At 47.3% G+C, this 16,014-nt stretch overlaps 1 protein-coding gene across 2 annotated transcripts in view; it reads right to left on the bottom strand.

Annotated features, from left to right (window-relative positions):
* The window catches only part of Kif13b (kinesin family member 13B), a 130,110-nt gene that overhangs the window by 6,890 nt on the left and 107,206 nt on the right, over positions 1-16,014 (bottom strand). For both annotated transcript variants that reach the window (XM_048330316.1, XM_048330315.1), the window contains exons 36-37: positions 13,557-13,668; positions 9,370-9,503 (exon numbers count right to left, since the gene is read on the bottom strand). In XM_048330316.1, coding sequence (XP_048186273.1) covers positions 9,370-9,503; positions 13,557-13,668 — 246 coding nt within the window. The remainder of the gene's footprint in view (positions 1-9,369; positions 9,504-13,556; positions 13,669-16,014) is intronic.

Raw genomic sequence — 16,014 nt, 5'->3', positions numbered from 1 at the left:
ACCCCTTTTCTCGTCACCCCTACTATATCAACTGTTAGCCACTCCCTTATTAAATCAGATTTGCTCTTGAAGTGTCTCCGAGACCCGTCTGCGCCTGGCTTCCTTCGAGGGTAAGGAGGGAGGACAAGGGATCTCGTACGGCCGTGTGCACCTGAGGTCTTTCCTGAGCCCCCCACTCCACCCTGGCCTTACCTGCGGGTCGGGTGACCAGGGGAGAGGGTGAGAAAGGGAGCGATTGGATTAGAGTAGAGCCTGAACCCCCGTGCCAGGGGAGGCGACCCGAGCCCCCCGAGCCCGGCACATTACCACAAAACAAAAACAAAACCGTAAAATGGAGGTCAGATATGGCCAGCGCCATCATTGGCTGTTGAGGGGAGTCAGATTGATTCCATCTCAGATTAGAGAGAGCAGAAGCCGTCTCCATCTTCACTAAGCTCTCCCCCACCCTATCCAGGGAAGTTCCCCTTCGCTGTGATAAGACTGTGTAAACTGCTTGACCACCTGAGGCATGGAAGGTTCAAGAAATGTTCAAGGTTAAACCTGTGCCCTCCCAAGAGTAGGCGTATCTGCCTGCATCATGTGAGCCCCGCCAAATCCGTGCGCCGAGTCTAACTTACATGACAGGTTGGTTCAAACAGTTGCTATGAGGCAGACTGTAACCTCACTGGCCACCTGCATGTGGCAGGCTTGACCATGTGGCGTTTACCTTTATAACCCGTCCCTGAGTGTGGCCCGGTGCGCGGTCCCAGCTCCCGAGTCTGGGCTGCAGCCCTGGCCGGCCAGCCTGCTGTTTATGCACGCGGTCCCAGCTCCCGAGTCTGGGCTGCAGCCCTGGCCGGCCAGCCTGCTGTTTATGCACGCGGTTCCAGCTCCCGAGTCTGGGCTGTGACCCTGGCAGGTCAGTATACTTTTTACTTCCCCAATAAATCCATCTTTTTACTTGAGACTGTCTCTGAGTGGTGGACTCTTGGAGGGATGGGGGAATCCCCCCACCCTCGGACCCCATTACATTTGGTCCCTTCCCTTGGGGGGACCCCATTACAAAAACCTTCCCCTGCCTACAAAAAATCCTTTCCTCATCATCATCCCTTACCTTGAATTTGATAAATTATTTTTTCTTTTCCAGTTTCTGGGGCTTGGACTCAGGGCCTGAGCACTGTCCCTGGTCTTCTTTTGCTCATGGCTAGCACGCTACCACTTGAGCCACAGCACCACATGCGGCTTTTTGTGTTTCTGTGGTGCTAAGGAATCGAACCCAGGGCTTCATGCATGCTAAGCAAGCACTCTACTACTAAGCCACATTCCCAGCCTCGATAAACTCTTTAATGTCATTTGAATGGTGTTTAAATTAATATAATCTTAAAATACAAACAAATTACTTAAACCCAAATTATTGTAATGATTATTAGGGGGGAGGTTCCTGGGGTTTGAACTCGGGGCATGTCCCCGGCTAGGCAGGCGCGCTAATGCTGAGCCAGGCCTCCAGCCCTTTTCTGTTTGGTGAGTTTTGAGACAGGCTCTCACTGCCTGCCCAGATGCACACACGGACCTCCTCGAAGCTTCCAGGATGAAAGGCATACGCTAACACCCTCTCCTTCCACTGAGCTGGCGTCTCTCAGACTTCCTCTGGCCAGAGGGCTCAGCTCCCCGCGCGGCTGGCGGACAGGCCCTTACCACCGTGGACAGAACCCCCCCCCCACCTCAGCCTCTCAAGTAGCCAGCGTCACACGCAGCACCATCCACTACCTCCTAGCTTAGAAAATTATTTGTATGACAAGAACTAGGCTCTCATTTTCTTGCTGCTAAGGTGGGAAGAAATTTAAACAATAGAAGCAAGAAGTAGTGCATGCCACAAAATACTTGCTAATTTTCAAAAGTGTTCTGATAAGAGTCGCAGAAGAGGGATGAAAATCTGCCATCTATAATTACCTGAAGATCAAGACTCAGCAATAACCTAATCAATAGAAACGGGCGTTTTAAAGGTTATGCTCATCAGAGGAGGAGCAGTTCGCCTGGAAGGGAAAACAGCAGGGAATGGTGGGTCAGGAAGGCAGCTGAGGAAAGGCCCCAGAGCCAGAGCCAGCTGGAGACCCGGGTGGATCCCTCAGTGCCTCGTGCAGCTACCTTCCGCTCCACACCCCGCGTGCCAGGCCGATCCAGCGGGGTGAGGGGGCTGGTCACCATGACACCAGACCTTCCTTTAACTGGGAAACCTGGTACTGTGGCTGACGCGCCACCGTTTCCTTTGTGTAAAGCCGGTCACATCACGGGATGCTCACGTGGAAGACGGTGCTCTGTCTAAGCAACGCGGAGGGAGGGGTGAGACACTTGTCACCACGCACACAGCACAGTGCGTCCTGTCATGGCTTCTGACCTACGCCACAGTCCGGGCCTGCACACCTGAGCACGGGCTCCAGGTGAGGGGGCACGGGAGCACGGGAGCAGGGCTTCCAGGTGAGGGGACAGTGGGGTGCCAGCGCAGGTGCGCGCAGGCTTCCCTTCTCGAATCCACACCTCCTAGCTGCAGCCCCAGCGGGCTTTCCAAGGACAGACCTGCCGGGGTGGCTCTCTAGTTCGGAAGGGATGGGTAAGGCGTGCGCGGCAGCCCCTCCCCGCTTCAGGGGCTTCGCCTGCTCCCCGGGCAGACGGGACGCCCTGGGTGAGGCGGTGCTCGCTTTCCACGTGGCCAGGGACAGGCTGAGATCTGGCCTTGCAGGGACGTCGCCTACCTGAACGGGGCTAGAGGAACAGCAAATCAGTAAAGCACCTGCTCACAAAGCATGAAGCCAGTGAATCTAAAGAGGGGTTTTAAAGTTCGTTTGGATCCGCCTGGGCAGATGAATCTGCATTTTCTTTTCTTTCTTTTTTTTTTTTTTTTTTTTTGCCAGTCCTGGGCCTTGGACTCAGGGCCTGAGCACTGCCCCTGGCTTCTTCCCGCTCAAGGCTAGCACTCTGCCACCTGAGCCACAGCGCCCCTTCTGGTTTTCCATATATGTGGTGCTGGGGAATCGAACCGAGAGCTTCATGTGTAGGAGGCAAGCACTCTTGCCACTAGGCCATATTCCCAGCCCACTTCTGGCCATTTTCTATATATGTGGTGCTGGGGAATTGAACCCAGGGCTTCGTGTATGGGAGGCAAGCACTCTACCACTAGGCCATATTCCCAGCCCTCTGCATTTTCAATTCTATGAACTCTAGATATAATTTCCAATAAAAACTTAGTACCTGGGGGGAGGAGCAGGAGAAAATGGAGGAGGGGATAACACTGTTAAAAAAAATGTAATGTACTCATTACCTTATTTATGTAACTGTAACCCCTCTGCACATCACCTTTATATGTATGTATGTATATATATATATTTATTTTATTATTTTTTTTTTTTGCCAGTCCTGGAGCTTGAACTCGGCCTGGGCACTGTCCCTGAGCTTCTTTTTGGTCAAGCCTAGCACTCTACCACTTGAGCCACAGTGCCACTTCCAGCCTTTTCTGTTTATGTGGAACTGAAGAATCGAACCCAGGGCTTCATGAATGCTAGGCAAGCACTCTGCCACTAAGCCACATTCCTAGCCTAATTATATAATTATAAAATTAGTAATTAAAAAAATTTGTATCTGAATTGGAATGCTCCAGAAAGATAGATTAAGCAATTGATTCTGAGGCTTTTGAACAGGTGGCATGTCGTGGCCTGAGTGTGAGATACCCCCCACTGGTTCACGTATCGAGGGCACCAGCTCTTGGGGGCTTGGCCGCCAGCTGATAGGCTTTTGAGAAATGACTACATCTTGCAGCTTTGACCTTGAAGAGACACAAAAGACCTAACTGACTCCATCTTAAAGCCTGCACAAACATTTTTTGAGAAAAACTGCTGAAGGTCTGTGTTAAATATAAACAGTGAGACAAGGGACAAGAGGAAGGAATGCGGTTTAGCCCTCTGCTAACAAAGTTTAACTACAGCCCTCTGCTAACAGAGTTAACTATAGATAAGATGAGCCTATTTCCCTCTGCTTGCTTAGTGTGATGATGTGATTGTTAATCGTTAATCAAACTTACGCCTGACTGTGTGGAAGTTTCCCCAGATTGCTGAAGAGTTGTTTGTTTCATGATATAAAGAGACTACTGGACTTTGGCTCGGGGCCTCTGAGAGTGACCAGCTGGTGCTGTGTGCGCGGAGGACCGAGCTAGCTCGCAATGAACACGCCTCTTTGCTGTTTACATCGGTCTTGGTCTCTGGTGGTCTTTTCGAGGGTCCTGAACTCGATCAAAACAACCTAATCAGTGGTTAATCCACCAACAGGTTCATGAGTGACGGCATTATTGGGAGGTGGTATAATGTGCACAGTGGGAACCTGCCCTTCCCCATGCCTGTACACACCCCGTGAGCTTAGAAATGGCCGTTACATTCGTAGTATTGGAGACAAATCAAAAGAACCTCTCATGACATACGAAAACGGTGAAATTCAAATTTTGCAATATAAAGGAAGTCTTACGAGGGTACAATCAGACTCACTCGTTGGTATTCTCTCTGGCTGGTTCTGATCAAGACTACCTGGCCTGCCTGTCCCCAAACAAGGGGGCAACCCTCCGTCTTGAGCGTGGAGAAGGCACACTGCCCACTCCTGGAAGTGGCTGGCCGACCCCCACGGCACTGCCGGAGCGCCGAATGCTGGCGCAGTTCATTATTTTTCAGATTGGCTGCTGAACTCACCAACTCTGAGTAGGGAGCAAAGCTAGACAGGAAAATATTTGGGGGAATTAAGTGAAATTAAGTCTTCCAACAGGGGCAAGAGCTGAGAATTCTGGAAGCCCAAACCCAGGGCCCTGCGCGCACTGAGTCCTTTTCTTGCTTTACTTATTTTTCGGGTAGGTCTCTCTCACATTCGTGTCAGGGGCTGATGGACATGCTCCTCCCTTAACATCTGACATGTTGGTTAAGATGAGATTTCCCTAACTTTCTGCCCAAGTTGGCCTTCAACCAAGGCCTTCTGCCTCCCAAGTAAGTGAGATTATAGATGTGAGCCTCTGTGCCTAGCCCAAATCGTCCTTTTCCCTCAGTTTCTTTTTTTTTTTTTTCTGATTCAAGGAACAAATTATCTATACAAAATTTCCTTTCTATTAAGCAGCCAGATTGCTAGGCAGATTAGCTACCAGATGTGATAGACACTTAAGTGATAAGGAAAAGTGTTTAGAAACAGGAAGCTACCTGGCCTCCTTTTTCTAATCAAAGAGAAGGCTTACTGCACCAGCCGGCTCAAACTTCTCTGATAATTCTATTACAAAGGAATGTAACATCCCAGGTTCTCATTTGGCCAGTGAGCACAGGCAGTAGGAAATGCCAGGAAAAATGCCCGCCTGCATTAGCTCTTCAATAACCTGAATGGCTAGGGAAGGCGGTAGGCTGGGATGTGCCTCATTTTAGCTAGGTAAGGGGAAGGCATGCTCACTTCATTCACCAAGGAAGACCAAGCCCAGGCTGCGTAGGGGAAGGGCGTGGCGTACGATGTTTCCGCCCTGCCTAGAAGGAAGTCACATAAGGAAAGATGGCCCACCCAGGAGCATCTCACCCTGGTGCCAGACTCCACCATGCTTGAGGCTCCGCAGTGCCTGTGGGCCCCGGTGCAGTGGAAGAGCCGCCCTGCAGTGGACGGGGCCTCCTGCCCGGCAGCAGACACACGTAGGAACTGAAATGGGCCAGTGTGTTTGATGGTGGAAATTCAACCTGACCATTAACTTAAATTCCCCAGGTTAATCAATGATACCACTTGGAGGCTCAGACTTTGAAGCACATAAAGAGCTTCATCTGAGCACAGACTTGCAGATAGGGGGGAAAACTACCATGCCAATTAATTCAATCTAACTAATTAGAGCGCAGGAAGTTCTTTCAATTATTTTTTTGTGCTGTCTGAGAAACACACTTGAATATGAGTGCAGATTTCATTAATTGCAGTTCATTATTTTCCAGATTCGTTTCTAAACTTGCATCAGAAGGTCAAAGACAGCAATTTTGTCAGCTGCCACCTCTTTCTGTGCTGTATCTTCGCGTTTCTGGAGCTCAGACAGGAACTGATTACAACCAGAACCAATCTCATAAAAACGAGAAACGTGAAGTCTTTATGAACATGCTCAAACGAAGACTATGTAAGTTATGAAAGCCACTGCTTCTGAGAGAAGAATATGTTAACTCTCAGCTTACGTGGAAGGGTCGAGAAGCCTTTCCAATCCCCCCATAGCCAAGCAAGGCCAGGGGGCAGCAGCCCGGGGCCCTGCTTGCTGGCGGCTCGCCTTTACATCCGCGTCCCTGCGCGGCCGCCTGTGCCCCTCGAGGGAAGGAAGGAATTGAGCATTCCTGTCTGAAAATGTCAAGGACACTCTGATTAAAAGTGCCTCTGATAATAATCGCTCCCTCATCACACAACCTGCACTTCTCCCTCCTCCACCCTTTCTGCCCATGGCAATGTGAGGGGCGGCTGAGAGAGAGGCTGAGAGGACCCGACCCTGGGCTATTCACCTTCCCAAAGTGCCCCGCTGGGCGCCAGAGGAGAGAAGAACCCAGGGGGGTTCGTCCAGAGCTGCTTGCTGTCCCTCATTCTTCACAGGGCTCTCCCCTCCTGCTCCTTCCCTTCCCCCTCTCCAACTCAGCATGGCTCCCCTGGAGCCCCCCTCTGCTCCGCCCTCCTGAGGCAGACAGGAAAGCCCTTCCATTAATTCTCTGGGATCACCCCCACGCGGCCACCGATGTCCAGCACAGTAGTGCGGTACTCTAAGTGTGGTCTAATGGCACCACACAGAACCCAGGTGGGGCGGGATGTTAAGGAGAGTCAGGGGCAGCTCCATTACCAGGACTCTATCAAGGAGGAGGTGCGCGTCTCCAACTAGACCGAGAAGGAAACACAAAGGGGGGTACTTTAACTTCCTTCACCCCGGGAAAATGACTAGTGCGGCTTTCGGTGGTCACAGGAGAAGGTGGGGGAGGAGACGTAAGGGTCTGCCACTGCCCGTCTGTGGGCTGCTGGCTGCTCGCTCTCTGTGTACTCCCAAACCATGTGGTTTGCAGTTTGATTTCAGGGCTGTTTCACATCATAAACCCTGAGTACCATTACCATCTATTTACTGTCAACATCTCTTGCAGCATCAACAGTATGGATAGCAATTCCTACTTGGTAGACTTGATACAGATTCCTTTTAGGTAAATACACCAATCTGTCTTCCTCCCAATTGTGCTTGTTTAGTAATCATCTGTACAGGCCCTGGCTGCAAAGACAGGATGGAAGCACAGAGCGAGCCTCAGGGTGTCTCTGTGGAAGTCTCCCTGCGCTGCTGCTAAGCCACATGCCACGGAAGGCCGGGCGGCAAGCAGGGTTCTCAGCAGTGGTCGTGGTGCTCGCTCGGCTTTGCTTGCGAGACAGCTGACAGGAGGCTGAGAGCATGGGTCACTTTATCTCCCAGCCTCTTAGCAGGAAGGAAGGACACTTGGACCCTGAAAAGTTGCTGGAAGAAGCTGCCCAGAAAAGACCAGTGAGAAGAATGACACACTACCCAGGAAACAAAGACAGAGACAGACAGCCTCAGGCCTTCCGTGGAGGGTAAAATGCACAACTGAAATGCCTTAGTTTTACTACTGGAACTAAAGATCATCTTCACTAAGGCCAGCTTTAGGTTTGTATTCTGATATATTTACAAAGTAGGAATGATGGGGATGTGGTAATGAAGGCCTATCTATCTATAACCCTACCACTTGGGAGCAATTATAGAGTTCCAGGCCAGCCTAGGCTATAGTGAGACCCTACCTCAAAAAATGAAATGAAATGTGAAATATCTGCAAAGCTAGTTTCCCACATGTGCTCAAAGGTAAGTATAGCTGCACACAAATGAACAAAAATTGGTAACAAGTATTCCAAATATTTCAATAGAACATCTCTTAACCCAAGCGTGACAAATCCCACATGTCCTTCCATCTCAGGTGTTGTTTCTAACACTGCCGCCCTCTCCTATCTGGAGAAGCAATCACTTCCCGTTAGAGCAGTAAGCGTGGAAATTCTCACGTGTGGCAGGTGCTTTGATTTCCTAAATCAAAACTGGAAATAGCTTTAGAGAATAATTGTATGTATTTATGGGGGCTGATTCAATAACGTGTGAGGACTCCAGTTTCCTTCACTGAATATCAGCAACTGAAAACCAGTGCTGTCACACTTGAGAGCAAGCAAGAATCACCTACATGCTTACACACGCAGATGTGACACTTCCCCTGGTGGGCTACAGGTCAAGACAGGCTAACACAACCTTGGTAAGTCAGATCATGACGAAGCTTAGCTGTGAGACAATGACACAGAAGTGAGAAGAGTGCAGTGCCCAATGACACACACTGGAAGTGCTGCCGGCCCCCTCCCACCCCTCCAGTCACGGTCACCTCGGTAACTCCCGAGCGCTCCGCTGCGCACCTTGCTAATAAACACGGTGCAAACATCCCCAGAACCTCCATGCTCATTTCTTCTCATCCTGCATGTGTATGCGTATGCACACGGGCTGAAAATACCATCCAACTGCACAACAACTTTATAAAACCAATTCAATCTCCGCTGAATATGTATTCATAAACTTAGACAATTCTTGTAAACAGTTAAATCTCAGACAACACTGACCTGTTTCTGCAACATGCATGCTTAAAAGACTGCTATCAAAAGCCTTATTTGAACAACACACACTGTATGTGTTTTTAAATGAATATAAATAATTCCCCATTTATCATTTTCTGCTGAGTTAACAGCAATATAAGGATAGAATTTCCATTGCCAACAGGGTTTCCACTCCACATTGTATAAGAGAAGCTTCCTGATTGTCTCGAAAGCCCTTGAACATTTTCCCTAACACTTATTCTGGGGCTGGAAGCTTTGTTTTGTTCCTAAAGGAAAATAAGACACATGACCATTTTTAAGTGAAAGAACAGATTATCCACAGTAAAGGAAATGGAGGTTGAGAGGAAGGACGGTCATGATATAGAGTGTTTGAAAAGAGGAATGAAATCAAGAATTAAAAATAGAATTACATTTTCTACTTGGCAATACACAAACAACACTAAGTGCACTTCATAAATTTTACTATTGTTGCTCTAAGTGATATTACCATAAATCACATTAGTAGTGTGCTTGGCATTTTTTGAAAGCAGAAAAGATGGAGTGTGTCAGTAAGTTTAAACAGCCCTGTTATCCCGGAGGAGGGCAGAAGAGGAATTGCTGCCGCCTTCTCCAGGTTAGAAAGCCCAGCGCTGCTGTCCCCACCGCTGCCCCCGTTGAAGCGGGAGGCGGATGGCAGCCGCCCCCACCCCCCCGCCCCCGCAGCCTCGGCTCACCAGCAGGGCACCAGCAAAGTCTCACCTGATGTGTGAGGGGAGAGGAGAGTTTGCCCCTCCTGTCGTCTCGGACAGGAAAGAGAGACTTCAGCAGCTTTGGCATCTGCGGCACCAGGGACTTCACGGGACTCAAGTAGGAGGCTGCGAGGCCACCGCGTGCTGGCAACACAAGTGAAAAACAAGGAAAACCGTGACGCAGACAGTCCCTTCCCCGCAGATTTGTCGAATTTCATCTGCAAGCAAATCTAACAATGTATTTTAAATGTTAAAAAATTTCATCTTAAAAGGTACCTTTTAGAAAGTTAGCGTTTTTATAGTCATGTTCAAATTGAATCGCCTTTCCTCCACCAATCAAGCAGCAGTGCTTGGGGAACTCTGAAAATGTTCGACTACGCAATGTTCCTGTAAGTGTTGGAGGGGTCACCCACCCTCGGTCCTTGACAACAGTTGGTACAAGTACTAACTTCTGCTCCACAACAAAAGGCATTTTTAAGTCACATGACCAATGACCTAGAGGTTTCTCTCTCTACACTTCAAGCTCTTCGTAGTCAGGAACCAGGTCTTACCTGACTTGAATGTTTCCTATTTCCTAAAGAAAGATGGCGAGCCAGGCCCTTTGGGAAAAGCATGTGTTTTTTTTTTTTTTTAAAAAGACAGATGGTGTTATTAAAAGATTGAACAGGTTCTTCTGGGCTGTGAAATACCAAAGGCTGGGATCAAAGAGGCAGAGAGGTACAGAACCCTAAGATTCCTTTCCTCTTAATTCATAGAAAATGGGATCCAAACAAATGACAAAGCACCCTGTCCATGCAACACTTGAGAACAAGTAGCAAGTCACCCTGAGGAGCGAGCACGCTCTCCCTGAGCAGAGGAACACAGCCGCACTGGGTCCTGCTCCAAACTAAGCCAGGACTCCAGCCTTCCTGGCAATGCAGCTGGCAAATGGGCCACCTCAGGTTTAAGGTCTCTACATGTGACGTGCAGAGTAAAATTAACTGAAAGGGCCAGGATACGCGCTTGAATCACAGAAGCACTCACTGAAAATACAAAGCAAAGAGAGGCTTACAACAGAACTCAGAAAAAAATAATTTACAAAAAGGTGGAAAGAGGGAAGAGAAAAAGGAAGTAAGTAGAAATTAAGTTTAAGATAAAGAGCCAGAAGAATATAATCACCTTGGTGCTAAGGAAAAAAAAATTACAATGAGACCTCTATATAGTTAAGCTAACATCCAGAGCCAGGATGGCGTGTAACTCAGTAAGAATGTAGGCAGTAATCAGGCAAAGGCTGCGGGAATTACCAAAGGAGAGGCCCAGTAAGCCAAGGAGGAATGGGGAATTCACAGGGCCATGAGCCCATGACTATGGGTACCTTGTCGGCATTTTTACATCTGATATTTAGTAAAAGGGCTTCCAAAATGAGAGCAAAATAATTTCAACACCTAAGAGAAATACAGTCCACCACTAAAAGATAAACTGCTGAAAAAATAATTCATTACAAACCAAATGAAATCCAGAAGAAGGGAGTGGAATGGCAAGATGCAACAATAAGCAAAACAAAACAGCAAATATGTAAATCAAGTAAGCCTTGATTAGAACTAGAAACAAATTTATGTAATTTAAAACTAGATGAGGGGCTGGGAATGTGGCTCAGTGGTAGAGTGCTTGCCTAGCACGCATGAAGCCCTGGGTTCGATTCCTCAACACCACATAAACAGAAAAGGCCAGAAGTGGCGCTGTGTAGCGTTGAGCAAAAAGAAGCCAGAGACAGTACTCAGGCCCCAAGTCCAAGCTCCAAGACTGGCAAAAGAAAAACCTAGATGAGACCCCGTAAAGCAGTAATTTCATTCCTAATATTTATACAAGAATAATGTCCACAAAAAGACATGAGAATAAGCTGTATCCATAGTAACCCCAAACTGGAAAAACCCAAATGGCCATTAACAGGAGAACTGAATAAGACTAATAAATTGGGGCTGGGAATATGGCCTAGTGGCAAGAGTGCTTGCCTCGTATACATGAAGCCCTGGGTTCGATCCCCCAGCACCACATATATAGAAAATGGTTAAAGTGGCACTGTGGCTCAAGTGGCAGAGTGCTAGCCTTGAGCAAGAAGAAGCCAGGGACAGTGCTCAGGCCCTGAGTCCAAGCCCCAGGGACTGGCAAAAAAACAAAAAGTTACTGATGCTGAAATGAATATGTAAGACATGCTTGTGAGTTGAGCAAAGAAGTCAGATTCAAAGCCAGCACATACCACATGGTTCTGTTTACATGAAATTGCAGAAGTGACCTATATGACAACAGAAATCACAACACTGACTGACCACGAGAGGTAGGCAGAATATAAGCTACATGTGTGGTTATATGAATAGGTGTAAATAATATGTGCATGTACACACATGTGTACACATTCAACAAGACCTGTGGTTGAAAAACTAAGAGTTAATAAAAATAGAAGTTCTTATTTGACTTAGAAGTTTTATAAAACTGCTTTAAAGAATAGGCACAGAGAGGAATATCAGCAGAGAAAACTACAAGGCCTTGGCAAACAGAACTTATAGAATTGGAAAGAACAACAACTGAAGTGAAAAATTCCCTGGATGTGACTGGAAATAGCAGAGGAAATTATCCAACCAGAAGATGCAAGAATATGATTTTTTTTTAAAGGAAGGGAGGAAAAAGAAAGAGACAATGCGGGGGGGGAGAGACATAAAGTCAGTCATGGGCCATTTTCAAGACAAAGCATCTGACACTGAGGGGCAGGGTAGAGGAGTCTGTTTACACATGACTTGAGGGCTACTGACCATAAGTTCCTGAACCTGGAAGGGCCCTAGACAACAGGTGGGCAAAAAGGGCATCAGGAAAGTACCAACCAGTGGGAAGCGTGGACCACAGTGAAATGAAAAACTGAAGTAAAAACTGTGTACTTGACAGAAAGTACAAACCCAAGAAACCCTTCCTGCTACAAGAGAACAAAGGAGTATGAAAACAACCAGCACCTTCTGAAAGTCAACCCATTCCAAGAAGTGCTTCTGTTAACAGAAAATAAGGAAGCTGAAACAATGTCTGCTTGAACATCCCAAAGGACTCAGCCAATGAGGAATAGGGGAGGGGAAATTGTGCACAATAGGGAATACACTGCTTGCTTAAGGACAGTGCCTAGGCTCGGAGTTCAGGCCCCACAATCAACAACAACAAAAAAAGCTGCACTGATTTTAAGCCGGGCACTAGTGGCTCACGCCTGTAATCCTATCTACGCAAGAGGCTGAGATCTGAGGATCACAGTTCAAAAGCCAGTACAGGCAGGAAAGTTCATGAGACTCTTATCGTCAATTAACCACCAGAAAACAAGAATTGGCATTGTGGCTCAAGTGGTGGAGTAACTGAAGAGCTCAGGGATAGCACCCAAGCACAAAGTTCAAGCCCCATGACCGACCAGAAAGAAACTTTAAAGATAATTTAAATAAAATAATATTGGAAGCACATGACAAAAGATCTGAAATGTGGAAACAATTTAGTTTGGTGAAATTCATTCTTTAAACCTGTTTCAAGTTATTCAGGAAAAAAATCATTATCAGAATCAGAAAAGGGAGAAGGAACTATGCAAGAGATCCTACAAGTCTCAAAAGTATAGCTCTATGCTATGTAGTAATTTAATAACCAAGTTGAATCTTTCAAAAAACATAACATGAAAGCTGACTCCTAAGAAATATAAAAATCTCACTAATTCTCTATTTTAAAAAAATCAAGTCACAATTGAAAATATCCCCCCCCCCAAAAAAAATCAGGTTCAGAGAATTTCTGTCAAACATCAAGGAAATAGTAAAATACCAAGCATACATAAGCTCTACTAGAAGAAGATAAAGAAAAACAGTTTCAAAGTCTTTCTATGATACAATCATAGATATAACAAAGATATAACATGATATAACATGATAAATAAGACATTACAGATGGATATTGATCACAGGACAGACACAAAGTATCAGGAAACAGAGTGAAGTAATATTAACACTCCAGGTTGGAGCAGTAATTATCAGAGGGAGGCAGGGTGGATTTGACATTACAAAACCCAACCCATGAACCCACGGAAGGGACAATTTTGGATGGATGTGAGTAGAAGAGTCATTTTCCAGCCAGAAATACTGACTTCAACTCTTTGTGAAAGATACTCTCATTTCATGGGAGTGACGGATCCGTGAAAAGATCACTTACCTGGATCTGGAGAATGGTTATTCTGGGGACAATCGGAGAGAACTGGGGGGGCTGGCACTATTCCCCTGGAAACCGTTGCTTGGGATACATCCTGTTGACTCTCCCACCGGCCCTATTAAGGACAGAATCAGTCACTGTTTCAAATTAATCTGTTAACAACAAAAAACCCCTTAAAATACTCAAGGAAAATTTGTTTTATAGTACTGAAACATCATTCTCCTCAAAATAAAAGGGTTGATGACCGAAGTCCTCTTTCCTTCATGCCTGTCATCTCACCATCTGTGTTAATTTCTCGTGATAACAGGGCTACCTCACTGTGGACCATCCCTCTTTGCAATCCAGTCTCCCAATGCGTCACCCCAATGTGCTTTCTGCTATATTCTCTTGCCTCCTCAAATAGATGGATCAGGAGATTTCTTCTGAAGTTCTCCTGAGATCACTTCTGCTCTTGTGTCTAGGGACAGTGAAACCCAGGGTGTACTGCTGAGGAAGGGGCCTCCTCTTCCTCCCCGGGGGCGGGCCTTTCTACCCATCCACGGGAAATTCTTGGAAGCACAGGTTCGTGGACAGTACAGTAGTCAGCTTTACATTTCAAGTGGACTTTATGTTCCCCTTGATCCTCTGATAATCACTCGGGGTTTGTCACCAGAGTTTAATAATGGCACTTAATATTAGTTTCGGCTAGCATTCCACAGATGAATGACCCTATTAACTCATGTTGTCCAGATAAACTGCCTGAAAAGCAAAATGGAAACAAGCAAGTCCCCACTGCTCTGAAGGGTTCTGATACATATTAAGAATCTATCTGCTTTTAGCAGCAACCTAAGTACTGATCATAAAATCAAAAAATCAATAAGCCCTAAGTGATGTGCATCGTGTTTACCACCGATGCTGCTGTTGTTCCCAGGGAGCGGCTCGGCACTTGACAGCACTTTTTAAAATGCCTGGATGCTCAGCACTCATTAGGAAGCAAAGAAAACAACACCGACAGGGGCACAGGATGGGGGGAGAGAAACTGATGAACCAAACTGCATGAGCACGTGTGCCACTATGGGTCATACAGCGATTTGTGTGCTTTAATGTTCTGTTAATGTCCTTTGCATTCAAATTTAATTAGGTTTTGTGCGGCCTGGGACATGACAATCAGGTGCCTGAACAGCACTGCGCCAGGAAGCCCTGAAGCTTCTCGGAGGAAGAGAAGGGGGTGCTCTGCTTGGTTTCTAGCGCACACAGGTTGCTCTCAAGACAACAGACTTCACTGATTCCCCTGTTTTGGGTCCTCTTCCCTGTCCGGTAGCTGACACTGTCCCGGGGAAACTGAGCTGCTGGTTGGCCATCGGCATCCGTGCTATTTCCACACAGACGGCCCCAGTGGAAAAGGCCACAGGCATGCCCTCCGTCCCACAGCCACAGGGCTAGCGGCACTTCCGAGGCGCGGTCCCCGGCTGCCACTCCTCCACGCCACATCACCCCCCAGGGCAGAACCACTGCGATGTTCCCAAACATTCCGGGTGAGAAAACCTATAGAGTTAGAGGAGACGTCAATGCTGCCCGAGCCACGCGTGGGCCTGCGAGATTTCAAGCGAGAGTGACAGGGGTCACCCGACACCGTCACAGCCACCGCAGCCTGAGGGACCACAGGCCACCTGTCCCTAGTAGTCAAGTCTGTTTGAGGACAGGTTCCAGAATGCTCTGAGTAGCCCAGGCTCTGCTTCACGAGAACAGATCTGATGGTAACGGGGGCATGAGACTTTCCCCCCTCCACTGGGCACCCAGAGCTCGGGGAGTTGCTGGACGGAAAGTTATACTATTCGGTATCCTTTTTCCAGCACTACACGTTCTCCCCCCCCTTCCTTGCCTTTCCTTCCCTCTCCCCACCCCCTTCTTCAGTACCAGACCTTGAACTCAGGACCATGGGTTTTTGTTAAGCTTTCTTGATCATGGCCGGCACTCTACTTGAGCCATGCTTCAAGTGGTGATTTCAGATAATTTTGATGATTTCAGATCATCTCTCTTGGACTTTTCTGCCTGGGCTGGCTTCAAACTTCCTTTCCTTCAGATCTCTGCCTCCTTGGTGGCTGGGACTACAAGCTGAGTCACGGCTGTGCACCTCAATTCTCTTGCAGAGATAAAACCTGTCTGTGCTCAGGGTCTGACTACGTCTGTCTTCCCCAACACAGGGCAAGAACTGTCTTTCTAGTAAGTCTGATACATGTTGCTGGTCTAGCATTTTCTTCCCTTTACTGAAATGCTGGGGAAGACCAAAAAAAAAACAAAAAAAGTGACACAGAGAGAGAGAAGCAACTCAGCTAAACATACTGATTCAGAGGGCTATAAATTTGGGACTATGAGTAAATAGAACCTACTCTCAGACCTTCAGGTCAATGGACATGGGTTTTACCATAGTACTGTTGTTCGCCTTACCCACCTGAAACATGAAAAGATCAATCTCTATGAT

Source organism: Perognathus longimembris, chromosome 21 (assembly GCF_023159225.1).
Source record: "Perognathus longimembris pacificus isolate PPM17 chromosome 21, ASM2315922v1, whole genome shotgun sequence".
Taxonomy (NCBI): Eukaryota; Metazoa; Chordata; class Mammalia; order Rodentia; family Heteromyidae; genus Perognathus; species Perognathus longimembris.
Note: the sequence above shows the minus strand (reverse complement) of the source record. Positions and strands in the feature narration are given on the sequence as shown.